This window comes from Saccoglossus kowalevskii, chromosome 4, assembly GCF_978046115.1.
Source record: "Saccoglossus kowalevskii chromosome 4, keSacKowa6.1, whole genome shotgun sequence".
NCBI lineage: Eukaryota > Metazoa > Hemichordata > Enteropneusta > Harrimaniidae > Saccoglossus > Saccoglossus kowalevskii.
The window spans coordinates 19,918,951-19,945,765 of record NC_140644.1 but is presented as its reverse complement, the minus strand read 5'-3'; the positions used below and the strand labels follow the sequence as shown (position 1 = coordinate 19,945,765).

At 39.5% G+C, this 26,815-nt stretch overlaps 2 protein-coding genes across 3 annotated transcripts in view; one reads left to right on the top strand and one right to left on the bottom strand.

The window, feature by feature from the left end:
• The first annotated feature begins 273 nt into the window (after positions 1 to 273).
• Positions 274 to 25,625, top strand: LOC100377768 (uncharacterized). Of its 2 annotated transcripts, none has more exons than XM_085497924.1 (18): positions 274 to 384; positions 8,429 to 8,564; positions 10,704 to 10,774; positions 11,612 to 11,798; positions 13,688 to 13,762; positions 15,852 to 15,940; positions 18,879 to 18,952; positions 19,171 to 19,229; positions 19,372 to 19,455; positions 20,202 to 20,266; positions 20,605 to 20,688; positions 21,200 to 21,260; positions 21,677 to 21,827; positions 22,552 to 22,688; positions 22,788 to 22,901; positions 23,235 to 23,282; positions 23,431 to 23,520; positions 24,072 to 25,625. In XM_085497924.1, the coding sequence occupies exons 1-18, from the start codon at positions 353 to 355 to the stop codon at positions 24,186 to 24,188; spliced, it is 1,674 nt and encodes a 557-aa protein (XP_085354050.1). In that variant the 5' UTR covers positions 274 to 352; the 3' UTR covers positions 24,189 to 25,625. The 2 variants fall into 2 exon arrangements, with proteins under 2 accessions (XP_085354050.1, XP_085354049.1); XM_085497923.1 differs by lacking the exon at positions 274 to 384 and adding an exon at positions 8,095 to 8,184.
• Positions 25,387 to 26,815, bottom strand: part of LOC100377614 (TBC1 domain family member 19-like) — a 158,524-nt gene continuing 157,095 nt past the window's right edge. The window contains exon 16 of the mRNA XM_006814653.3: positions 25,387 to 26,815. Within this exon, the coding sequence (XP_006814716.2) occupies positions 26,670 to 26,815 (146 nt within the window). The 3' untranslated portion in view covers positions 25,387 to 26,669.

Here is a 26,815-nt window from a genome sequence, read left to right as displayed (position 1 = left end):
ACGAATTTTGCGCCAATGCTATAATTTTGTTGTCTGCTTCAAAGTTGTTCTGTGGTCTGCATTATAGGCGGATTCGCTGATAGGTTTGTTCTCCTGAAGAAAAAAAAACATGGCAGTGGCAAGACCAGTAACTACACTCGCACTTCCAGCTCACTTTGAAGAAACCAAAACGAAGATCGCTAGGAAACAAGTTCACTCTAGTCCAAGGCCGGTGATCAATCTGGAGCGACTGACCATTCCCGACCATGGAATTTATCATGTTCGTAGGAGTCCGCTGCCGTCGCCATGTTCGCCGAGAAGCCCCACGATTACACTTCCCAATATCCACCTGAAAACTAGTGATATAGGATGGATGGCTCGAACCGGTGGCAAAATGACTTTCAAGTAGGTTATCTTTTTTTAGGTTTGTTTTATAAATGTAAAGTCTTGTTGACACATTCACGTCTCAATGTTTTCGCCAAATATGCTGTATGAGAGAAAACGAGGCAAAAAGGTGACTTCATTCGTAAAATTAGAAAAAAAAAATCACGGCAATTGCAAGAAAGAAGAAGAAAAATAATGCGCATCACCGCACCATCATTGAGATCACATGACCTTTTGTTCATTATCTTTTGAACGATAACTGCGAGTTTGAATGTCCTAGTTCGAACGCACTTGATTTGGCGGCGGTCCCAATGAGTCGTTCTCGATCAAAACTTCAACTCGAGAAAAACGCGAAAAACAGTTTTGTTTAATAAAACACTGTAGATTTGCTGCATTATTATAAATATACACTAAAAATGGCCAAACATATTAACCACTGATATCATAGAACTCATAAAGAGTGTCACATAATGAATAATTTCAAGCTCGAGCTTGAAAAATGAAGAAAACTGCTGGCATTTGAGTCCGTACTCCAGGAACGTTCGGGTTTTCCATTGTTATGCAAACGAACAACGTGGGATAATCCTCTGACAAACATTACTGTCCCACTGTACACGCTGACAGTTTACAAACAAGCTAATCCTTCAAGTGTCTCTGATAAGACATCTAATAAAACGGTTTTCATGGTGAAACAAAATGGCCGATGTTTGAAAAAAAAATGCTGTGTCAGAGTGCGACACTGAGTGGCAGATTTTTCTTTGCCTCGTCTGTCAACACTTTCTTTCTTTTCTTCGCCATTGCGTTAGAAAAAAATGTATTAGTAAAATAGAATATTGACTTGGAAAATAAAACGATTTAAAAGAAAGTTGTGCAAAGTTACAGTACTCCTTTCGCACAACCTCCCGCCCGCTTTCGCTTTCCAATCACCTTTTTCTCTCGCTTTTGCGACCGCCTGTTGAATTCGACCGGACAATTTCCGCTTTAAATTCGACCGCGCAAACCCCGAAATATCACCGCCCACCTGCTCGCTCGCGCGCATTTAAAATTCGGACTAACAGAATAATTTCCGAGGTTCACATTGTCTTATAATTGTCTTTCTGGTTTTTATAGATGTTGAACAGCTGACAAAAGTTCAAATACTTTTTGTTTTAACTATATATAATTATATGCACGCAACCTGACCCTTTGACCTCGATTTGGCTTGGACTGAATATTTTATTTTAAACAATATTCTGACGTGAAATAGAAAATGTATTTCAACACAAGTACGACAGGGTTGTCTGGGGTTTCTTTCCTGATTGTTGAGTCTTCGCAATGTGTTTTGTATAATTATTGTTGTTTTCCCCCGATGCTGAAGGACCGTAAAGCTAAATGGCAGTTACATGCATGGGCTGAGTGAAAGAAAATATTTCTAAGCCTAAAATAAAACCTAATATTACACCTCTTTGTGTATTTGTTAATTTTACATATGTTTGCCATGACAATATGTTTGTAAATATCTAGAAAAATCTCGTCTTTCGTTGATAATTTCGATTGTTTGTTTGGAATGTCGATCCCCGTTGGTTTCTCCATACTGAGTTCTTAGGAAGGGCGTCGATCAACACCGTGACAATCAGCCGAGAGAAGACAAACATTGACCGTAATTCATGGAGATCATGTCCGTAATTTGTGGGCTGAAACCCCAAATAATTAATCAAGTATTATTATTTTAATATATATTTTATTTTACATCGCAAAACTAAACCATGCCCAAAACAGAGCTAGAGTTGTTCGCGGTGAAACAACCGCATTGAAGACGATGCAGCTTCAGCTAGCCATTTCTTACCTTGAAATAAAAAAAATAAAAATTCGAAGAGCATCGGGGAAAATATTAATAATCATCCTTATCAATCGCTTGCTTTATTTTATTCGCATCCATGAAATTCACGATTTTTTTTACATTTGTTGGCAACTTCCGCGCTAAAAATGATTGAAAATGTGGGTGTGGTTATTTTGCAAAGTCCTGTTGATAATACGGACAAATATGGTTCTGTGACCCAGTTCGTGCTCCGATCAGGTGACTCTCAGCCAATCAATGATGTTGTAACAAAGCATATTTGACGCTAATTGAAGGGTCGTCGTACAATCCAATCACCGGCGTCGATTCACATAGTTGGTTGTGCTGTGGCAGGCTTCAAAATTATTCGCTGAAAAACATATATTTTGACAAACTGATGGAATTTGACCTTAGTTCAAAAAGAAAATACTAGGCTAAGATACATTAGAGCTCACGCGAATCAGTTTTCTCTGCAAGTTGTGAAATAAAGTAAACCAGAGTAGCGTCGATGATTTTCAGCCCTTGAAGGACTTTGAATTGTTCATCGACTGGCCACCAAATAGTTATGGCTATAACTAAATTTGACACGTTTTTCATTTAAGCCCAATAAATTATTCATACATGTCAAGCTCTGTTCGATTTTTTCAGGGCATGTGGCCGTTTTTAGTCGAAAATATTTTGTGTGGGAACACTTTTGCGGTACGTATACGGTATAGACCGAGCTCATTCAATGATCGTGACTTAATTTTAAAAATTGAATGTCAAATTTTACCAGACGTGGACCGATGTGGATTCGATATCGTTATTTTTGGAATTAATCACTAACATTTCCTCGTTTCTCTGCTCTGTCAAAAGGAGTTACCTAGGCTTTTTTTCACGTAACTGTCTCATTAAAATAAAAATAAAAATATTACATCTAGAACAAGCACCCAAAACACGTAACAAGAAGTCCCAGTTCAGTTGCTTTCACCATACAAGTGTAATACAGCTATTAGATTTGAAGTGTCGTTCAGAATGTAATAATAGTTAATACTAGTTGTATGTTCACACTTTACTATCCAAACCACCATTTCGACCACCCATGTGCCAGTTTTCAGTGTTTGGGCGAGCGGTCAATGTTTTCAATGAGCGAGCGAGCGAAAAAAAAAACGCGATTAAAATGCGGTCGGTTTCCGGTCGGACAAGACCGCGTGGTCGGAAATTAAGCGATAAGCGGTCGATGTAAAAGCGGAAGGTTGGGCGAAAAAAGTACTGTAAGACCATGTTTCTCCGACGAAGTCTCGACTGACAATAATGGTGACAATGGACGTTAGATAAACACGCATTGTTTGCAACTGGAAGCTTATCACCCGTTATATCAGAATCGTCAACAACAGAGTATACAGATAAGATGTTATCATTTAATTCCTTCCAAAGATAAACACTATGCAAATATCCACGAAACGGCAGTTGTAGTCTTTTCTGCTAGTGTTTTAAAACACTAATCTGAGCAACGTTATTTCGCAATTTCGATCTTTTGTAAACCTGGGGTGATGTATCAAGGTCTAAAGTAACCGTTTTATCAATTTTTGAAAAATCAAGAAAAAAGTGAAAATTTCCCTTCTCGCTACCTTAAGGCAGGAAAGCCGCCGAAATATTGTAAACAATTTAAATGTTTTTTATTTACTGTTTCGGGCCGATGGTCATGATCCTATTCTGATGAAATTACATATTTGAGGCAGTTTGAACCGAATTCATATGTCGCACTAATGATCACATATACGCAGTGCATTGTGGGAGATAACCTTTTATTTAATAGAAAACTACCTGAGTAGTATCACCCCGGAAACTCAAATTACATGTCATTTTTTTTAATGATTTCAAAGTCATTTTAGATTTCATATCAGTATCTCATGAGTGTCACCGAGCAAAATTGAGATATGAATAAATAATCTCACCATAGAAACAGGTGTAAAAATAACAATTTTGACCATTTTCCATGATATTTTGAAATTTTGTTTCATTTTCGGTATTCTGGTGCATGGTGGTTTAATATTGAAAGTAGGGCGAACGTGACGTATAAGCTGCAATCTGGGTTCGAACTTTCTAAAGCGCACAATATCGTAAATGTATACTGCTATTGAATAGCTTGGTACCGCGGACGTGTCACCGAATGAAGTATTCCGTGTTGTTTCTGAAAACAATAATTCTCGAAAATCATAATTATACGTTGGGGGAAAACCTAATCAAAAATGTTTTGCAAATTGAAAAATTGTATTTTCGTGTTTTATTGTACTCTGGAAGGGGTATGAATCTGGAGTTATTATATACACTTATGTCGCCCCTGCCAATTTCGGGACTTCGAGCACCACCGCCAATCACAAACAACTGGTTGTGGTTGTTTCCTCCCTCCAGTACGCAATAATTAGTGTATTTTTCTATGATAAAAATAGAAGTTGTTTGTCGCATAGTACGACTGGACTGCATTTATCATGCACGTATCAAACCTTCCCCAAATAGCATATCCTATAAAACTGTGTAGTGTTCGAAAATTACCATCAACTCCAATAACTGCATGCGACACAGAAGGACAGTGTGTGACAATAACATTCCACGACAACGTCTCCAACAAACACCGCAAAAGATTACTACACTGTTACAAACGTCATATCAATAGAAGATTTACTTTTCTGTACGTGACCTCTCAATAGTTCTTGGTTCCACATTCATAGACTCCCGGCGCTTTCATACCCGAGCACACATGATTTATCGTTACACCGTTGCTACGGGCTACGAACTGAGTCAAGCAATCGACATATTCCAATCTACAGGACGAACTTGATTTTCGTCATGATATTGGACATAGTCTATCTATCACGTAAGCAATCGTATTCATTACATCCCACTGAACTCATTCATGCCCCTCCTTCATTTCACTCAATGTGCGATTAGATGTATCCTCCATGCCATGCAGCCGTGTGAAAAGGGGCGTATAGCAATTTGTATTGAACATTAAAGTAGAAAGAAACAATATAGCCCATCCCATGGCTAAGTTATTCGTGGCCAATGAAGGAGAAAGGATGCCCACGAAATACGGACTGTGCTTCTACTTTATTTTTAGTGGAAACCAGATGACAGCCTCGGGCATATAAAAGAAAAAAGGGGTTTATTTCTCTCAAATCTTTGAGAGTGAAAATAGCATTTAACACCAAGAGCTTTGACAATGTGGCGCTAATAGGGTCAAGTATCCGTGGCTTTGGGCGAAGTAAACTTCCACTGACCAAAGAAAAAGTTGTTCCAGATTGTAAGGTACTCATCACTATTATTAGGACATTTACAATTCAGCCCCGTACTCAATGCCAAAAAGTGTGTGTCTGCTTTGTGACAGTTTTTTTTTTTTTAAATAATGGTTCTACGTCATACATTTTGTCTAAAATTGGAAGGAATTAATTCTACATCTTGAATGGAAGGATGGATGGTCAAGGTTATCTTTTCACACAATTTGGGGGATACATTTTAACGAAAATGAAAATCACAGACAAAATTCTACATGGGGGGATGGGGGTTAATTCTTTATAATCCGGAAAATGGGGACTCTCAATTTTACAAAATGTTGAAAAGGGGGAGGGGTGTCTTTACTCCGGAGCCTACATGCATACCTCTGCGGCCGGGAAGTCACAGTAGCATTCAACTTACGTGTCATTCAACATTTGAAACAGTAATCGTCCCACGTAATAAGTGAAACTTTCCATTAAGTACGTAACCATGGAAACGAAGGACATATATTGGAATAGAATGGAATGGAACGAATATTAATTCAAGTTTGTATATAATTCCTGCTTGGCTAGATCTTTTATTCTATCAAGGAGGATGGTACAGTCGCTAATACTAATACGCTAACAAGGCTAAATAGCACGCACGGATGTGCCAGTGTACAAGACACTACGAGTAATACACCACTGCCATAAATTGCGCCCTCTGGCGACGAAGCGCTTCTGTTATGTCGAGGTCGATCAAATCGATAACTGTGCTTGGTTATGTATTATATATTTCGAATATATTAATATCTCCCAAAGATATATTCCTCACTGATGAACGACTACTAACAGATCAAAAAGATACCAAAGCTTTGAATGGAATTCAATTTATGCTTTTATGGATCGATTACGAACATCAAACAATACACTTGTGTGTGCCTTGCTCAATAGTGATGTGAAATGGAAGTCTACCTTAGTGCAGCATTGGACAAAAGTAGTCTACTGAGTTTAGTATAGTTTTCAAATCTGTATGGTTTGTCATTTTATTTTATTACATATTTGTTTGTATCTTTTTCTTTATATATGGACTATGTCTGAAATAAAACCATAATAATAATAATAATAATTTCAACCATTTACGTCATTGAATGGCTTTGTCACTAGAGGGCGCGATTTATAGGAAATATGCTACGTGTCATCAAAGAATCTGAGTCCCACTAAAGGCGCACGTATAGACAGATATCTCAACATTTGATGGTGCATGTATTTGCCCATCTTCGCCAGCCAAGGAACGTATGTTTCGGGTTACCCCTCCAAACTAACCCTTGGGAGATTGAACCAGTAAAGTGTGTATTTATTAGGCGCCCTTAACGACAAGTAGGGGAGATGCGACAAAAATAAACAGCCAATCAGCTATTTTGTATCAAAATACAGTAGAACGGTTTGTTGCAACGAGGACAGGAAGTAGCAAATTACGAACATTGTGCAACAGTTCAACTGTTGAATGATTAGTCGACTAGAGTTTCTGAGATTTTCTTTCAGACTCAGAGTTGACAGTTTCATTACTTTGTTAAAACATGGTTAAAATATTTAAAATATTTACATGTTAAAATATTTATCACGTTGTCATAAAAAAATTGTGGAAAACTGAGTGAAAAAATGCAGCGCCAGTTTTTGGGGGTTTGGCAGACAACCTAAACACACTCTACGCGCCTTCTTACTAAATGAATTTTGAAGTAACCGCGCTACACGTCGCCATTTCCGACATTTTGTTCTTTATCTCACCGCGCAATGTTACACATAGTCTGATCATGATTGGGCGCCTTTACAACATTCGCATCCAATCAAACTTGGTCATTTGTTTTAACGTAAAATACCCGGGCTGATCCCGCACTGGTTGGTGAAGTCGGCAATGAGTCGACACCAACAAACCGTGCGATTCGGACGATGGTATTTGCCAAGGGATAGTATCCTAAATTTTTTCTAAGTGTGAATGCAACTTTAATTTTCTTTAGTCACGCGATGGCAAGATGCATATTCAATTCAGTCTGAACGCCAACTGTTGTCTTCTTTTATAAAATAAAGCTCCTTTACTTTTTTTTTTATTATTTCTCAAGAGTTATGATAAATTTTAGCTGACTGACTGGCAATTATGACCATTTGGGCTAAAATTAATCAGCAAATTATAGAAAAATACAAAATTTTGCACCAAAATCTTAGCGCTCAAAAAATGATACCAATATAATGTTCGAGATTACGCTTACCATGCATGTTGCGTATACTTTTACAAGGTATCATAGTATACGGACTATTTTAAGACAATGGTCTAGACCAATCCAGTCAAAATCTAGCTTTTAGAATACGATGGTCTAGGACTGTCTAGATATTATACCGTTACTTCTTGCAATCGCGCACCCTTATACCATCGTGCCGGGATTAGTGACTTCGACTTGGACATGCGCTGTACGATTACACACAGTTGTGCTCATTGTAGCATACTTCGATTCTAACACATGGGGCGCTCCAACTATATAAATGTTTTCGTCCATATTGAGTCTTTCAAATTGCGCAATCGCAGCAAATTTGCTCTGTATGTATGGTGTCAACCGACTGTACAAAAGTGTTTTAACGAGGCGCAGGAATGGGAGTCGTAGGTATAGACCCCCACAGGTGACCTATGACCACTACGTAGGCCACGAGTCATCATGCTAGTGTATTGCCATTTCACGATACAATAATGGAAGTCTTAGCTGCTACTGAAACTTGTGGGTAAGGACAACAACCGTGTTACGTGACATATCGACCCGTTTAGGAATTCCCCAACGTGAAACTGAATATAACGAGTCTTTGTTTTTCCCGTTGATATATTCACCGTGTTTACATCGCTGAAATTTGAAATCGATACCAAGTTGCTGGCAACAATCCAGTGTAAAACAGCGATTAATATCATCGGAGAAACTAATACCCCCTACGTATGATTAACAGCGTTTTCTTTCTTTTTGTTGTCCACCAGGAGGAATATCCACACTGGTCTCTTCGATGTTAAACCGAGATCGGGGAGGAAAAAACCTGGGATATTAAGAACCAGGCATTCAGAAAGATCGTTCGCTGGAAGTCAAGCCACTGACGCCGAGGAGGAAGAAATGACGGTGAGTTTAAAATGATTGTAGCTTAAGCCACTGTAACCAAGACATAATTATTACCTATCTCATTATGAAAGTCGTCTTGAAGTATAACAATCGTGAAATCATGTTTGTTTTTCTGTCTTCCAATATGGGATATCATTGACGTAACAGTGTATTTAAAAAAAAAATCACCGAATCGGACACCTGCTTGCACGTGATAGAAACACAGCGACAGAATTTGAAATCGATCGGTCACCCTACTTGCTACCACAATATATACTGCGACAAATGCGCGTGTCAATTATATTTAACCGTGATCTTTTTTAGTTTTGTTCAGATTTCGTGAGCTCGAAATTTGACATCTTATGTGGTGTGCTGTAATGACGACCTCATGTTTTATTTCCTGTTTTCTTATCTCTGGTTTCGAAGGCAACGTGGTCTGGTCACAATGATCATATGATGTTTATTACTGTCCATTGTACACTGTGTTGCTTACAATTGACAATAAATACGTCAGCCTTGTTTTTGATTACAGGACGTAAAACAATAATCGCGAAAACACCGCCGAATAATGCCCTCAGCCAGGCACACTTCCCCGATCTTGTAATATTTTTTTATAGTTACAGTAATAGAATTGTAATGTAATGCTGGAACTATTGTAAACTAGAAAAGACGACCCCGACAACCCAAGGACGATACAGTGTAACGGTTTCTTTGTAAGCAAAGCGTTATATTGGAGTTTACGAGTTTGGTTTATCCATAACAAGTGTTGTCAAATGTTGGTTAGTATATCTAAACACAGTGCTATTGAAGCCGTAACGAGACGGGGTGACCCAGAAAAAATACTCCCAGCGCGAGGTTGTATTATGCTCATATTTCCACGGCTCGACCCTTGATGAAAAAAGTTACCTAATTCCTGGCTTTCTTCGACAAATTAAATGATACAACGACATACCGCACACAAAGTACGGCCAATAACATCGATGACAGGAGACTGAAATATCAGACCAGAAAGCCAGGTTGTAAAATGTGACAGAGCGTGACTATTACGTACGTCGTCTGAAATGAACTATACACAATGGGGTTTTGATGACGACAACACAAAGTGAATATTTAGGCAACTTCTCTTCGTATTCCAGGGCGACCGCTAATCAAACCCCACAGAAAACTCATTAATATATGATTATTTTCATTCCATGACGTCACAGTGAATGCATTGGTCGTCTCGTTCATCAACTTACAAAGTAGTGTGTGGGAATAGGGTATAACAGTTAAGCCGAAAACGACATAGACTAGCTCCAACTTCGGAGTTAATTTCAGGCTCCAGAGATATCGAGAGATATCTATTCTAACCTGAATGTATATAAATGCTTAACCTGTGGTTGGCGTGTCCGCCTCGCACTAGAGATGGTAATATCCAAAGTTTCATAGTCTTTGGCGTGGGTCCCATTCGACGTATACAATGAGCGTAAATTACACGATTCACACAAAATGTGAATAAATAAATAAATATTATAAAATTAAAAGCTATTTCTTGCGAAAAACGAACGTTTTTTTTCTTGCTTTACTTGGCATTATTATTTTAAAAGGCGGGAGTCGTTGCGCCACACATGCGCGAGATATAAACAAACTGAAAGATGGTGACTTTGACTGTTGCGCAGATCAACGAGTACAAACTGAGACGTTACCAAGCTTTAATTGGGGAATTTTTAGGTGATTGGAAGGTATCGAAGGAGTCACCGGTGGTATTCAGTGTAAGTCGCGCCCAGGTCAAACCTCATACTTGTGATTTCCATTTGAAGAGGGCATTGGATCGTGGGAAAATCAATGTTTATCAACACAAATGTCTCACATGCGCAGCGCGACGACCACCGCACTTTAAACAAAAAGTTCAGCAACGAGCATGAACTGGATTCATATTTTACTCATTACGCGAATCAATCTAACAACAGAGTGATTTCTTTGAAAGATGGAATGCGTTTAGGGAAAACGGATACTATTAATTTACGATTAATTTACTATTAATGGGAGGGTATCCGGGTTCAATGACTGGTCACGCGTCGCAAATTCTAATCTGAGTGTATTTCATGGCGATGGGTTCGTCTTAAATCATATTTCTTTTATAGCAACCTTTGTGTTTGATGTTGTTATTTATCTTTCTAGCCGTATGTGAGATTTCGCCGAGCAGCCCGAGTAATCCGTCTCCTGTGCACGGCATGCCTTGCCTATATGAAGTAAGTATTGTCGGTCACGTGATGCAACGGACACATTCAATTGCAAGTTAACGCCTTCTTGATCCAAAACACAGTCCCTCTATCACGGGACTGTGATCCTAATAAATAAATCCTATACTTGATCCCTAAAGGTCGTACATCCTGGCACCTTCTGTGGGGATTGTTGACATATGACAGCAATATCCCTCAATATTATACCTATTTTTGTTATGTTAAAATGTTTTTGTGCTTGCTTACATTGGGGGAGGGGGAGGTTAAATGATGCATTTGTATTGACAGTGAATCTGCACACCCAGAAAATACCAGGACGTATGACCTTCTGGGGGAGGGGCATGCTGACAATAATTTCGTCATAATTTCTGCTGGGAGGCTGGATTCAGATAAAACAGAAAATGAAAGCAAAATGTTACAAAAATTACCAAATCACACTCTTCCAATTTCTAACCTGCTACCCACAGCTGATATAATGGTCTAAACCATGGGTCACGTGTCTTTTGAGTTCTGCTCTATTGGCCCGCGACTTTAGTTCAATGTTATGCATTGTAGGACTAGATCATGATAATAAAACGATTTGGGTCACAGAAAGAGGTATATCTTTTTCTATAAAATGTCTGAAAAGAGCATCTATTTTTCCCATTTCCCATTTTGGCTGTCTGGAAAAGGGGTCTAGGGGAGCTGGAGACACATCTCTATATTTTTCAGGGCCCCATTTTTAGTTCATATAAAACGGTTTTTGAAATCTGCGACTGCCTAAGAACACGTTACTATGAGCTATACGACAAAATTAGCATCATGACTCGATGTTTGTCGTAAGTATTTGTTTTTTCAACATTCAAGATCCGCATCAGCTAGCGCCATTCAAGGAAGTTGGTTGGAGGTTGTGGAACAGACATTGCAGGCCGCGGAAAATGAAGCAAAGAAATCAGGAACTGACACTAAACATACGAAAGCCACCATCGTCAGCGCCGCACACCCTGACTTGACCTTTGACCCCACCGATTATCTCAGATTCACGAAACGAGAGGTAAGTTAACGCGCGCCATTCGCGAGTATATTTATATAAATTTACTTTAGCAGTGCCTGACGAGTGAATATGACATTTCCTACAAAAACATCTTTCAAATACTTGTAGTCTTTCGTGTTATTATCATAAAAAGTGCGCCCGCAACGATCGAAAACTGGAAATGTGCGTTGTTTACTTAGCGATTTTTTGGAAGAGATGGAATGTTACGAAGAAAAACAAAGAGATGCGGAAATTATTAATTATTGCAGTATTCAGAGTCGCTTGCATACCACGTATACACTCCAGACACAGCTGGGGACAGTGGCGGCGGCATGGGGGCTCATACGGGTCGCCCCCTCGAAAAAAAAAATCGCCCCTCCAAAATTAGGCTGAACCCTTTTGTGTTAGCAAAATTTGCCCCTCAAAATGCAGGAAATAGCGTTCCAGAGGATATAGATTTCAAATTTGTTAAGGGGGAGCATGACCTCGGACCCCCTAGTAAAGTCGCGCCTTCGGCGCAAGGTTGGTGAGCAGATCTTGCCCCATGACAAATTTCGTGCCGCCACCTCTGAGGAAAAGCAGACACATCGGAAGAAAAATATTTAAAAAAAAGTAGCACATGTAGTGGAAATTTCAGCGCCTCGTAACCTAGTGTTACCGATACTGGCCTCAGATTTGTATTACTAGTTTGAGTACTGGCATATCATGTATGACGTAACAACACCCACAAACATCGTGATACTAGACTAGTCTCGCCGTCAAAAGGTCGGGATAACAAAGGATGGTTAGATTTCACAAAATAGTCGGGAGTTACTATACTGAGAAAAAGACATGGAGTCGAGGCTCTTGCTGCATAATATCGTGATGGCATTCATACTTCCGTGTCGGTGAAAATAATCCGTCAACTCAACATAACGCGACTCTCATGGATGTTAATGAATGTTACACATTACGTAACGATGTGTTACATTCTTTGTATCGGGGGAATAATTAAAGGAACATGGATGTGGTGCGATGTACGCCGTAAGTTTAGAAATGTCACCATCATCATGTAGAGCAGGATCATACAAACCTGATTTCACTTTATACACTGTGTAGTTTCAATCTTACCTGGAGTTGTGGGCCGTAATAAATTCCCGAAGATTCCTTGTGAAATCTGGCCGCAAACTTTCCTTCGTGATTTGGTATACTCGGGAACAAGGTCTCTGGGCGTTGAATCGGCAACGACATTTTCACGATATTACTAGTATACGATAGGACGCCCGCACTGGGTCAGATTTGGAAGTGTCCGATCTGTTTTCACAGTGAAAGGATGAAAAGGATTAAACATAATCATCACCTCGTGATGCTGACAATGACTAGATATATACGAAGTATATATAGCGCAAAAATACACTAAAACAAAAACAAAAAGATAATAATTTCTGTCGCTCGGCGTTGTGTTTCCCGGGTCCTGGGCGACGTATACAACGCGTGTAAAAAATTGAACGCGACCTGCGTTGACGAAGGTGTCGATTTAAAAAACACTGCAGAAATGCTGTCCCATGCGCGTTGTCGTTTGCAAATGTGGCAGCTTAGTTCTTAATTTGTCAACCGTTAGTAACAGACGCAGAGCAGCATGAAACCATACACGCTATGTAAGCGGCTCCACATGCAAATCAAAATGTCCATTTCGACTACGATGAGTGGTTTTCAATTTGTTGATGAGCGTAGGTCTAATACTCATCCCAGTGATAAAATGAAGGATTCTTTCAATATACACGCACGATATGTTACCATAATATACATAACACTTTATATACGCAGTCTAATGCAATTTCCGAGAGAAAAAAAACACCAACCACAAGCGTGAATCGCAAAATCACTCATTGCGCCAACGCTTGAGGATTACACGTACATTTTTTTTACAGGACAGCATCCCTGGAAAAATCAAGGAATATCTGAGACTACCAGTGAGCGAACGAACGCCTGAAATCGTCCAAAATGTAAGTTCTGAATGGAAAAAAATGCGTTTTCCAATTTACACCGTGACATAATTGCGTAATTAGCTACCGAGTATATTATATATTTATGTATACGTGTATATGTATATCTATACTCAATATTTACCTATGATTATACCTACCTGATGCTCTCTTCGAAGTTAAATGTTCGTATAGTACATACGCTCTCTGGCGCATTTCTCGGTACTTCTAGTATTATCGTTTATCAACATAAACGCATGGCCCCAACGAACGAGGCATTTTCCACCTGAGCGAACATTGACTAACTCATTTGCTTCCTTTTGCCTTTGGATACGTATTCTAATCTCCAGTGATCGACGAGTTCAGTCCTGTTTTTTGTCACAAACACCCGAGTAGTTGCTAGGTTACCGAGTGTGTTTGCGATACGATTCAATGCTAGTATCGAGAGCCAAGAACATATCAAAATAGATTCAGTTGAGTCAGTTTGATATTAATATTGGAATATACAAATAACCACAAAATCTGTGTTATTCAATCAAACTCTGCTTTTAGTATACAAAAGATGGCGTTCGCTAGTACACAAAAAGACGAATGAGACGACAACTCATCAGGTTGAGTTCTCGGCGAGGATGACATATCCCCGCGGAGGAAGCTATTAAGAGTGTATTACTAGCACTTAGAATCACGCTGTGCTCTGAAACACAGGTTAGCCAACCCAACTGTAATTTAGCCAGATATCTATCAGTGCCAAGTGGTGCCATGGCAACTGAGATCAGTCGTTTTCTTGTTAGTGTTACTAATGCCCACTTAGTCACTAGTTTGTCTCCCTAAATTCTGATGCCCAAATTTACGTCACATAATTTTTTTCTATGTACTGGTATACGTGTCGGATGTTCATGTTATTATTCGTAGCATAAATATATTACAAAAAAATACAGAATATTAATAATTAATAATAGTTTGAATACACGCAGTACCCATGCTATTGACACACTATTATGATTTTGACATGTTTTAAAAAAAAATGCATCATAATTTGACGTAAATTAACCATATTTTAACTTAATATCTAAGATAAACATTATCGCTTTGCAATATCCTTAAATCGTAACCATAGTGATTTGATATTGATATTGATAAAAAATACAGTCACTATAACAATATCATGATTGTAACGCTCACGGTGTTTATTCAGTCATTTGACGAATGTGATATTTGAGCATCGCCATTGGATAATTGTTCAAATCAGAAAAAAAAGGAAGTGCATTTATATATACAAATATCGTGAGTGTACTTGTAAGAATTTGTTGACAAAGTGCACTGGGCGTCACCCGTTCGTACTCGGTACAACTAATCGGTTATTTTAAATGAAATGACAGTGTACTACTTCGTAATGACGAACTTTGGACGACCAGGCGAAATTGTAGAGCCTGAAATTAGATGAACTTCCGTGTGTTGTAAATTGCAATTTGTTCGAAAACTCCGACAAAACGAGATTGAATAGTTGCGAGGAATGGCAATGGAGTACTAATTGAGTCTTCTGTAAAGTGCACGTGAGGGCGGTGAACTGGACACAAAGTCCAATTTACGGATGGTTTGCACAGTTTACAATGAAACAAGGGACGATATTTTTCGCACAATCGCGTCGACGTTTCCAATGGCAAAACAACAATTTAAACTAAATAATATGCATCCTAATTTAAATTAACGGACTTAAGACAATACTACTACGAACCATGATGACTGTAGTTTCAACTTAGTCTAATATCTTTACCGATTATATCGTCCATCTATCAATTCACCGTTGGCATGGAAATAACGCACTTGGCACTCGCCTTGTCAGAAACAATTTGTTTTCCCGTTAATGAACAATTCGTTAGCTGAAGCTAATAGGTTGGGTTCGATTAGAGACAATGAGTCAATACAACTCGTTACATTCTATTGGTACCCGAGGCAGTTAGTGTCGATGAGTCACGCACATGAAGACAGACTCCAATATGACGTAGTTATGACGCAGCATGTTTTAAGCGTCGCGCAGTTGGGAAAGGTGAATATGAACCAAGAACTACAAGAAGTTGACTGGTCCTGTTTTTGTTGTCTTTTTCCCCAGATTGTACGAACAATGCTACACTTTGAGGAGTTCGCCAAGTATCCACCGGACATCCAAACACATCTTTGTGAGCATGCGTGGTGGGACAGGTAAGCTATCCAAACACATATATGTGAGCATGCGTGGCGGGACAGGTAAGCGATCCAGACACAACTATGTTAGCATGCGTGGTGGGACAGGTAAGCTATTCAAACACATATATGTTAGCATGCGTGGTGGGACAGGTAAGCTATCCAAACACATATATGTTAGCATGCGTGGTGGGACAGGTAAGCGATCCAAACACATATATGTGAGCATGCGTGGTGGGACAGGTAAGCGATCCAGACAGAACTATGTGAGCATGCGTGGCGGGACAGGTAAGCGATCCAGACACAACTATGTTAGCATGCGTGGTGGGACAGGTAAGCGATCCAGACACAACTATGTGAGCATGCGTGGCGGGACAGGTAAGCTATCCAGACACAACTATGTTAGCATGCGTTGTGGGACAGGTAAGCGATCCAGACAGAACTATGTTAGCATGCATGGTGGGACAGGTAAGCTATCCAGACACAACTATGTGAGCATGCGTGGTGGGACAGGTAAGCTATCCAAACACATATATGTGAGCATGCGTGGCGGGACAGGTAAGTGATCCAGACAGAACTATGTTAGCATGCGTGGTGGGACAGGTAAGCTATCCAGACACAACTATGTGAGCATGCGTGGTGGGACAGGTAAGCGATCCACACACAACTATGTTAGCATGCGTGGTGGGACAGGTAAGCTATCCAGACACAACTATGTGAGCATGCGTGGTGGGACAGGTAAGCGATCCAGACACAACTATGTTAGCATGCGTGGTGGGACAGGTAAGCTATCCAAACACAACTATGTTAGCATGCGTGGTGGGACAGGTAAGCTATCCAAACACATATATGTTAGCATGCGTGGTGGGACAGGTAAGCGATCCAAACACATATATGTGAGCATGCGTGGCGGGACAGGTAAGCTATCCAGACACAACTATGTTAGCATGCGTGGTGGGACAGGTAAGCTATCCAAACACAACTATGTTAGTATGCGTGGTGGGACAGGTAAGCTATCCAAACACATATATGTTAGCATGCGTGGTGGGACAGGTAAGCTATCCAGACACAACTATGTGAGCATGCGTGGTGGGACAGGTAAGCTATCCAAATACAACTATGTTAGCATGCGTGGTGGGACAGGTAAGCTATCCAAACACATATATGTTAGCATGCGTGGTGGGACAGGTAAGCGATCCAAACACATATATGTGAGCATGCGTGGTGGGACAGGTAAGCTATCCAGACACAACTATGTTAGCATGCGTGGTGGGACAGGTAAGCTATCCAAACACAACTATGTTAGCATGCGTGGTGGGACAGGTAAGCTATCCAAACACATATATGTTAGCATGCGTGGTGGGACAGGTAAGCTATCCAGACACAACTATGTGAGCATGCGTGGTGGGACAGGTAAGCTATCCAAACACAACTATGTTAGCATGCGTGGTGGGACAGGTAAGCTATCCAAACACATATATGTTAGCATGCGTGGTGGGACAGGTAAGCGATCCAAACACATATATGTGAGCATGCGTGGCGGGACAGATAAGCTATCCAGACACAACTATGTTAGCATGCGTGGTGGGACAGGTAAGCTATCCAAACACAACTATGTTAGCATGCGTGGTGGGACAGGTAAGCTATCCAAACACATATATGTTAGCATGCGTGGTGGGACAGGTAAGCTATCCAGACACAACTATGTGAGCATGCGTGGTGGGACAGGTAAGCTATCCAAACACATATATGTTAGCATGCGTGGTGGGACAGGTAAGCGATCCAGACACAACTATGTGAGCATGCGTGGTGGGACAGGTAAGCGATCCAGACACAACTATGTTAGCATGCGTGGTGGGACAGGTAAGCTATCCAAACACATATATGTTAGCATGCGTGGTGGGACAGGTAAGCGATCCAAACACATATATGTGAGCATGCGTGGCGGGACAGGTAAGCTATCCAGACACAACTATATTAGCATGCGTGGTGGGACAGGTAAGCTATCCAAACACAACTATGTTAGCATGCGTGGTGGGACAGGTAAGCTATCCAAACACATATATGTTAGCATGCGTGGTGGGACAGGTAAGCTATCCAGACACAACTATGTGAGCATGCGTGGTGGGACAGGTAAGCGATCCAGACAGAACTATGTTAGCATGCGTGGTGGGACAGGTAAGCTATCCAGACACAACTATGTGAGCATGCGTGGCGGGACAGGTAAGCGATCCAGACACAACTATGTTAGCATGCGTGGTGGGACAGGTAAGCGATCCAGACAGAACTATGTTAGCATGCGTGGTGGGACAGGTAAGCTATCCAGACACAACTATGTGAGCATGCGTGGTGGGACAGGTAAGCTATCCAAACACATATATGTGAGCATGCGTAGTGGGACAGGTAAGCTATCCAGACACTATGTGAGCATGCGTGGTGGGACAGGTAATCGATCCAGACACAACTATGTTAGAATGCGTGGTGGGACAGGTAAGCGATCCAGACACAACTATGTGAGCATGCGTGGTGGGACAGGTAAGCGATCCAGACACAACTATGTTAGCATGCGTGGTGGGACAGGTAAGCGATCCAGACACAACTATGTGAGCATGCGTGGTGGGACAGGTAAGCTATCCAGACACAACTATGTTAGCATGCGTGGTGGGACAGGTAAGCGATCCAGACACAACTATGTTAGCATGCGTGGTGGGACAGGTAAGCTATCCAGACACAACTATGTGAGCATGCGTGGTGGGACAGGCATGCTATCCAGACACTATGTGAGTAAGCGTGGTTGCACAGTTAAGCTATCCAGACACAACTATGTTAGCATGCGTGGGTGAGACAGGTACGTGTCAGAAGGCATGTGTCCTGTGTGAATGCCTTTTTGGTCGGAAGATGGTATCAACATAACACACGCAGTGTTGTTTTAATATATCGTGCGTATCTGTTTCAGGTTTGGCAGGAACCGGGTCATTTGCCGGGAAGGACAGAAACCAGAAGGCCTTTACATTGTACTTACTGGAAAACGTATGTGAAATTACTTCGATGTTGATTTCAATAATTCGAATATCTGGCGATTTTTTCAATAAGACCTCTAGCCCCTCTAGCGGCGAATCCTATGTTTTGTAATATTAATTACCAAACTTAAGATTGCTTCATGAACTGCACCCATCTTCGTTAAATATGACAAACTACATTTGGTTAAATTATATACTCATGTAATGATGCATTATTTAAATCCACAGTCACAGAGAATACTAAGATTGGTCAGACATTTATTTTAAATAAAGGAGACAAATTCGGGGTAAGTTATCAAACATGCTCCAACCTTGAGTTGGCGTGAACTGCTTAGCTTCGTATCTGAGTCACTGATACCTGCTCGCCTTTGACCATGATACCACACACGTCTTGTCGCATTGTTATAACGAAAGTTTTCTGGCGTACAGGAAACCGATATGATAAGTGGGAGTGTTAGACGAAGCACGGTGATGACGAAGGGTGACGTAGAACTGTTTTGCGTACATGGACAGGTAAGTGACCGCGTACTTAGCTCTCAAAGCACGTCTTGCGATCGTGTATAAACCATATCGCAATTCCAAAGTATAGTGTATTGTGGGATACTTTTCGCGGGTTGCACGAGAATACGCGCTTTGTGATTGGCGGAGTTGTGTTTGATTCAATCAAAAACTGTCCCACAATTCTCTATGATTAGAAATCGCGAAATGATCTACGTCGATTACACACCGTGGTTGAAATTAAAAGCAAACACAGTAAACGCTGCTAGACAGATACAGAGTAGGTGGTATCAGGCGTTCCGGCCAGTGAATCTTCATATGAGGTGCATGCATCTGACGCACGTCTGTATTGAGTAATAATCAAATACTACAATTATAAATTTCCACTTTCTATATATATAATATTTAGGCATTCATGAACCATCTTGGACGTGTTTCAATATCGCAGTCAAACTGTTTTGTGATAATCATAATCTAAAAGACCCCCCTCCAAAAAAAATTAAATAAATAATAATAGTTGAATCCAACACCAGAGGGCTCCCATACCACCCGGTGATTTCTAGACCTGTGTGCTACACCATACCACACACATATTAGTTAGGCGATGTGGTTAGATGATATGGGCGAGTTGAAATCATCAGCTGAGCGCTGTGATTAGGTAAGGGGTACGATGTGTAGTCATCAGCTGCGCACTATGAATTGATGAGAGGAACGAGGTGAAGTCATCAGCAATTACAATACAACTTGATTCTTATTTTCAGGACTATGAAGAAATCTTCGACACAAAGGTAGCTATGACGTCAGACGCATGTTTGGATTACCTCAGGTAAGGGTTCATACCACGTGACACAAAAACGATTGAAATCGGCCGTGTTGTATATAGTTTAGTGGTACAGACTATTTCCATGACGTATTTCACAGTATAACATATTCGAATCTACTATAAACATCATCAATCACTAAACTTATCCAACTATTTATTTAAAATCTCTCAAAACCATTTTCTACCGTCCTCAAGAAAATATATTTCCTACTGCTATTATTTTGAGAGAATTATGCTCGAAGCTCTTTAGTTTTTAGTAGAAGTATATTTTTCACGACGTACCTGCTTCTGAAGTCCACTGGTGTACACTAACTTTCAACTATGACGTATTTAATTCACAGTGAGTTTGACGTGTTTAAAGCGTGGCCAGGATTGAGTAAATTAGCCGATTCACCGCCCACAATATGGGGATCTCAAAACTACAGGTATGCTTAAAGTCTTTCATTAGCCATTCGCTATCCTCGGGCGAACATCCGGGCATTTTCACCGCCTGGCAACCATCACGGTGAAAACAAAGGCCGAACACTCCCAGGAACTGTACTTTGGGATGGTTGTCGAGACTCTACTGAACATGTGCAACATATGTAAATTCGGTTGCTCGGGATTACTTCAAAGTTGAGTTAGTGCTGATTTCTCGACGATGGTGGTCATCGCGCCGCGTCTTGTTCAACATGGGACTCATAGCGACGTACACAACGCGTGTAAAATATATTGTTTATTTACATAAAATTCGAACATGCGCTGCGCGACGACCACCGCCCTTTAACCTTTTTCACCGGCTCTTCGACTGGCGTTCTACTACTTAGAGTCGACTTACGGGATGGTTGTATTTTTATTTCAAAGAAACCAAAAGATTTTCTGAATTTCAACAACTCACGAATTATTGTTGCGAATTGAGTTTTACCGATCATGTAATAATATTTTCTTCTTATGTAGGTCAGGTCAGGTCATAGTTCAGGATAGTCGATCGAATGAATGGATATATATAATCAAATCGGTGAGTGATGGATTTACTAATAGTCAAACAAATAAAACAAATGTGCACATTATTTATATTCTTCACCTACTTTTTAGTTGGCAGGATCATAGTCTTGTCTGTTTTTTTTTTATTATTATACTTTTCACTGTAATTGTTTATCTGTTTAAAATTTTGCTTTGTGTAGATTTGTTTGTAAATTTACTAGCCGGGTTCTAATGGTCATCATCTAAAGTCTACGCATTTATACGGTGGTCATTTTAAAATTACAAATTAAACAAAAATGGCCCACAAATATTCAAAGGGACGCATAATTACCGTCATCGCGAATATGTGGCAGTTTAATGTTAACGTGCTAATAAATATATTAAAGCAAAAAAAATATTTTAGGCGCATGTTGGGGGCGCTATAATGGCCATTTTCGCTTCGCTTCGCAGGGAAAATGTGACGTGTTGAAGAAGCTGGTGTCCAATGTCTGCTGCATTGATCAAAGCAGAGTGCTGTACCACAATTACAAGAAAGCACAGGGCGCCTCACAGATACAACAGAAACATGACGAAAACACCATCATATTCAATGGAGGAAACAGTAAGTACAAATACGAAGTAATAACCAAATATTAAAATCAACCAAAATATATATAAAAATAATATAATAACCCGAGAAGCTCGAAATAATATAACCAGCGGAGACTCTCTAGTTGTAATGATGCATTACACCCGGGCCCGACGTGACTGTATAACAGAGTTAAACGCATATCCAAATATTCCCCCAATATTGTATTATTACAGTATTGGAATATTTTGTAGGAAAAAAAGCTCTGTTTGGCCGAGTTTTATCGGGCAACAGCTGACATTTGCAAAGCAAAAAGATTCCGCGGATAACGTAGCATCGGTTCGACGCGGCTATATAATGAAACGTTTCAGTTTCGTTGACAGCTTAAAGCGTGGCAGTCGTCGCGCTGCGCATGTGCGACACTTGTGTTGATAAATATTGATTTTCTCACAATCCAATGCATTCTTCTAATAGAAATCCGTGACAAGTATGAGGCTTTACCTGGGCGCGACTTGCACTGATTACCGCCGATGACTCCTTTGATACCTTCCAACCACCTGAAAAATACCTGATTAAAACTTGGTAATGTCTCGGTTTGTACTGTTGAACAGTCAAAGTCGCCATCTTTGTTTATATGAGGCCTATATATCTGGCGTATGTGTGGCGCGACGGCTACAGCGCTTTAATACCATCCATGTATATAATTTATCAAAACTGAACTCACTATTTAATCAAAATCCTTCTTGTATACATGCAGATTCGTTTATAGCAATGTCAAAAAAGAAGACGGGAACACATCATATGACCGTCCCAAGCGAATCGAGTTCACGGGTGTCATCGGATGTGCACGGGGAAAGACGAAAGAAACAGAGACAAAGTGACTCAGCTATAAAGGTTTGTGAGGGCGCTATATACCATGATACTAGTAGTATAATTGTAGATTTTACACCAGTATATGCTCTACTGTAATATTGTACGTGTATTATGCTGTAGGTTCCTCGTAGAATGTCGCAAACTTACGGCACCAATGGTTGTCTACGTCGAGGAAGCGATGCCCAACTACCGCACTGCGTGAAACTCTCCGAATTGACGGCCGGAGATTGTTTTGTAAGTATCGCCCTCTAGTGCCTCAAAAATTGATGTCTTTGTTTTCATAAACTAATTTTGTCTACCGCAATGCAGTGTGCGTAACTTTCCGAACTAATGGCTTACAGCTGCTGTGTAAGTCGCGTCCTCTATTTACTCAACAATTGTTGTTGCTCAATTGACAGGAGATCATTTTTGTAGGTAGCGCCCTCCAGCGACTGAATAGTAGCTGCTTTTGTTTTTATATAAATGTTTTTTGTGCAAGTTGAAATTATTTCACTTCGGAGGTTATTTAACATTTAATAGTTTTAACACACAATCTAATATATCTAATCATTTTAAATGTTTTCACAGGGTTTGTACACAGTAATTCCTGGTGTTATTGATGCAGGTGTCAGTTTGGTAAGATTTTTCATTTCATTAAATTTGTAAAAGTTACAGTTTGTCTGGTAACTGCAAACATTAGTAGCACTATAGACTGCAGTGGCATATACCCAATCTCTTAGTAACAGTATTTTGGCATAGACTTGTGATGTCGTCTCATCTGTAGGTAAGCCGGGGTGCCGAAGCTATCCGGATTAACAAAGCCTTCTTCCTTAAGTTTGCAGATAAGCCATTATTTACACAGATTGAAATGAGAGTAAGTTTACATTATGGTTTTTAACACTATAGACGTTATCATTCATATTTTTAAGGTTTTTGTTGTGTTGTTACCACGTCAGCAGTATCCCTTTTCAACTAATGCAACAAGTTAAATAAATATGACGTGGACGATGAAATCATACTTCATAACTTTAGCGACATCTATGAGCAGTTGCTTGTTAATAAGGAGAAAGCAACAATAGGCACTGTGCTGATTCATTTAAAGATCTGATTTTTTTAGAGAACATGTGTCTATATTCTCTTCACACCAGGCATAGATTGTAGTTTACTGGTTACTAGTAGTCCATGTTTTGTGTCAATTTGAAATAGTTAGCGCAAACCGTATTAGCAAAATTTTGTCGACTGCAATGTGTAAGTGAGTGTATTGTGTCTGGCATTTTTTTGTGTTTGAATGAAAGCAACACTAAGTTCAGCATAACTTACAATTCCATGCTCATATTCATATGTCATATCAACCAAGAAACATATTTGTATAATGCATCACAGCCCACTATCAAATCATCACATGTTTCTTATTCAATGTTGCAGTATGAGCCGTATCCATGCCAAGACAGAGTGTTGGAAGAGCTTGACGTCACCAGCCAATGGGAGGAATACAAACAAATGGAATTCAAAAACACTTTAGAAAAATTGAAAAAGAAATGATGCATTCATTTGAACTTTCAGCAGCTGCCAAACTTAGAACTTGACTTCAACAATCATTCTAACAGAGAAAGACCTGAACTGTTACCATCATTAGGTCCTCGAATATATTTTATGAATAGATATTTCCCTTTAAAGGCATGTACATCATACACAAGTAGTAGCAAAGTTAAAAGAGCTTGCATGTAAACATTAGTATGTGTATATGAGGATATTGACTGCTATGCTCATACATTTTGTTGTACCCATCGTTTCACTGCAGTGTTTAAATTGCATCAGCTCTGCACTATTTTTAACAAAGATAAATATACATTATACCCATGTTTTATGAAATAATGTTAATAGTTTTTGCAAGGTACCTGTGTAACGGATACCAAGCTTCTACCATGGTCTGGAAATTCTGCTAAAATACACCTCCAAGGTTATTCGGAAACCGAAATGTTGATTGGCTGACAAATATAGCATGTCGCAAATTTGAATATTTTTTTTGGTAATTTTGTTTGTGTGCCAGGCGACATTTCCAGACATTGAATGTCACTGTTGTCTCTCCTGACATTGTTTTTTATATGTGCAAATTGCAAGTGCTAGTGCTGACACATAGTGCATTTTTGCCACAAAAGTCATATTCATGTTTGGGACTACATGACAGGATTCTGTGGCCATCTCTCTATCAAATAACAATTTTAATGCGCTATCCTGGCATCAACAAGGCTCGGTCGAACACAAGCACCTGCAGACCTTAACCAAGGTTCCCTCAAAGTCGCATTCGCTAGTGAATGAATCTCGGCCAGTGGAATTGGTCTTATCATTGAGTCTGTGGGCACACTCATCCAGGGTAGGGGTCGACCCTTTGATGTTCAGCCTAAGATAGGATTTGAACTTGGGTCTACCGGCCATGAGTCTGATGCGACCAGCACTCGACTACCAGTGACCAAATTTGAATATACTAATTGATTTTCCAATTAGAGGACAATTTCTTTTTCAGTTTCAGAAGTAGCTAACTCTTTGATATATTGGGATGAGATGGTACCCCTACACAAGGTGGTAGAAAATCAGAGTAATGGTAGACCTACTTTAATAGAAAACTTGTTTTACTATTAAACATTTACTTTTAATATTTCAGTCAGTGGAGCACATAACAAGAAATCAACAAACAAATAATGTGTGAGGTGCAAGTTTCCAAGTGACTCATAAGATGGTGTGAAATAAATACACTTTTTATTTGGATTTATGCAGATCATACAAGTTCACAATGAAGTTGTTCTGAACTGATCACTTCAGCAACAGTTTCTTTCTTCATAGGTTTGTGTGTTTTAATTTGTGTGAACTTTTTGTTTATTTCCAAGACTCGCAATACGATGTATATTTTTTAATATTTACTTTAACTTTATTTTACTTCAATAACGGAAACCAAGTAAATAAAACAATGTCTTGAAATAACTTGAGTTGAATGTTTTTCCATAAATACACACATAACTGATCATGTTTTAGACAACTTAGATTTAGGAAAAACACAAACAAAAGTACAGTATTAATAAAAACAAATATTACAATTATTCTCGCCACTGAGGTCAGCCTATGCACTGACAGGCTGGGGAGATTAAAAATAAAAACAAAGTAATGAAGACCCACACCATCGATGGCAACATTCACAATTGACGTTTATTGATATAGCTCATCCAAGTGGAGCAGGCTCCATATCATGACAAATAATACTGGAAACACTTGATACCTATGCATAGCTGTGAAAGATTCATAAAATTGCAACAAGATCACTTATAAGCCGTGTTCTTATATGAAGTGTACATTACTGGATTCAAAATAAGTTTTGAAGAATTACATTAGTTTCTGTTGTCTATATACAAGTATTGTTACAGTAATAATTCATTTATATGTATTCCACTATTAGAGTTGCACTCTGAGATAATTCATACAGTTTTATCTTGGGACTATTAAGTCTTGGGACTATTATATTAAATATTTGATTGTCTGGAATTGAATTGTAGAGAATGTATACCTGTATTTAAAAATGTTTAAATTTCAATGTACCTGGATTCACAAGAATTCACTTCAGTTCCAAATTACTGTAGGCTGCGATAATCAAAAACAGAGTCCTTGTTTATTCCCCTGTCAATGACCTCAGAGCGTAACTTGATGTCCCCGGTGTCCAGAAAAACTTCTACTTTCTCTGATTGAAATGGAAAACTTGATTGTACAACTCAACTCAATTATAAATAACACAACTGAGGAGACAATAGAGTATTAACTGTGCTAACTGTGAGAAAATTGACTTTCAGACAAGTTATTCTGCCCTCACTTGTAAAATACTAAAGTTCTAGTATTTAAATACACCACATAAATCAATGTTTACCCAGCTTAACAAGACATCAGTTTTGTAATTTTTGTAACTTTGGTACAAACTGACATCCATCATTGCATATTTCCACCAGTCTAAATGTTTTTTTTAATTTTTTCTACAACAATTCACCTCTGAGAAGAAAATATGGCTACTTGTAACAACGGCACCAGTTTCAATCCTGTAAGATCCGCCATAACAGCGTCTGCGGCTGAAAACGTCGTCACTTCCATCAAATTGACCCGTCTGAATGCGAAGATTGCCATAGCTAACA

Excerpts from the sequence above, each read along its gene's own strand:
- LOC100377768 (XM_085497924.1), top strand. The coding sequence starts at position 353 with ATGGCTCGAACCGGTGGCAAAATGACTTTCAA. Across the intron at positions 19,230-19,371 it reads ATAAAGGAGACAAATTCGGG|GAAACCGATATGATAAGTGG; the intron begins GTAAGTTATCAA and ends TCTGGCGTACAG. Across the intron at positions 20,267-20,604 it reads GCATGTTTGGATTACCTCAG|TGAGTTTGACGTGTTTAAAG; the intron begins GTAAGGGTTCAT and ends TTTAATTCACAG.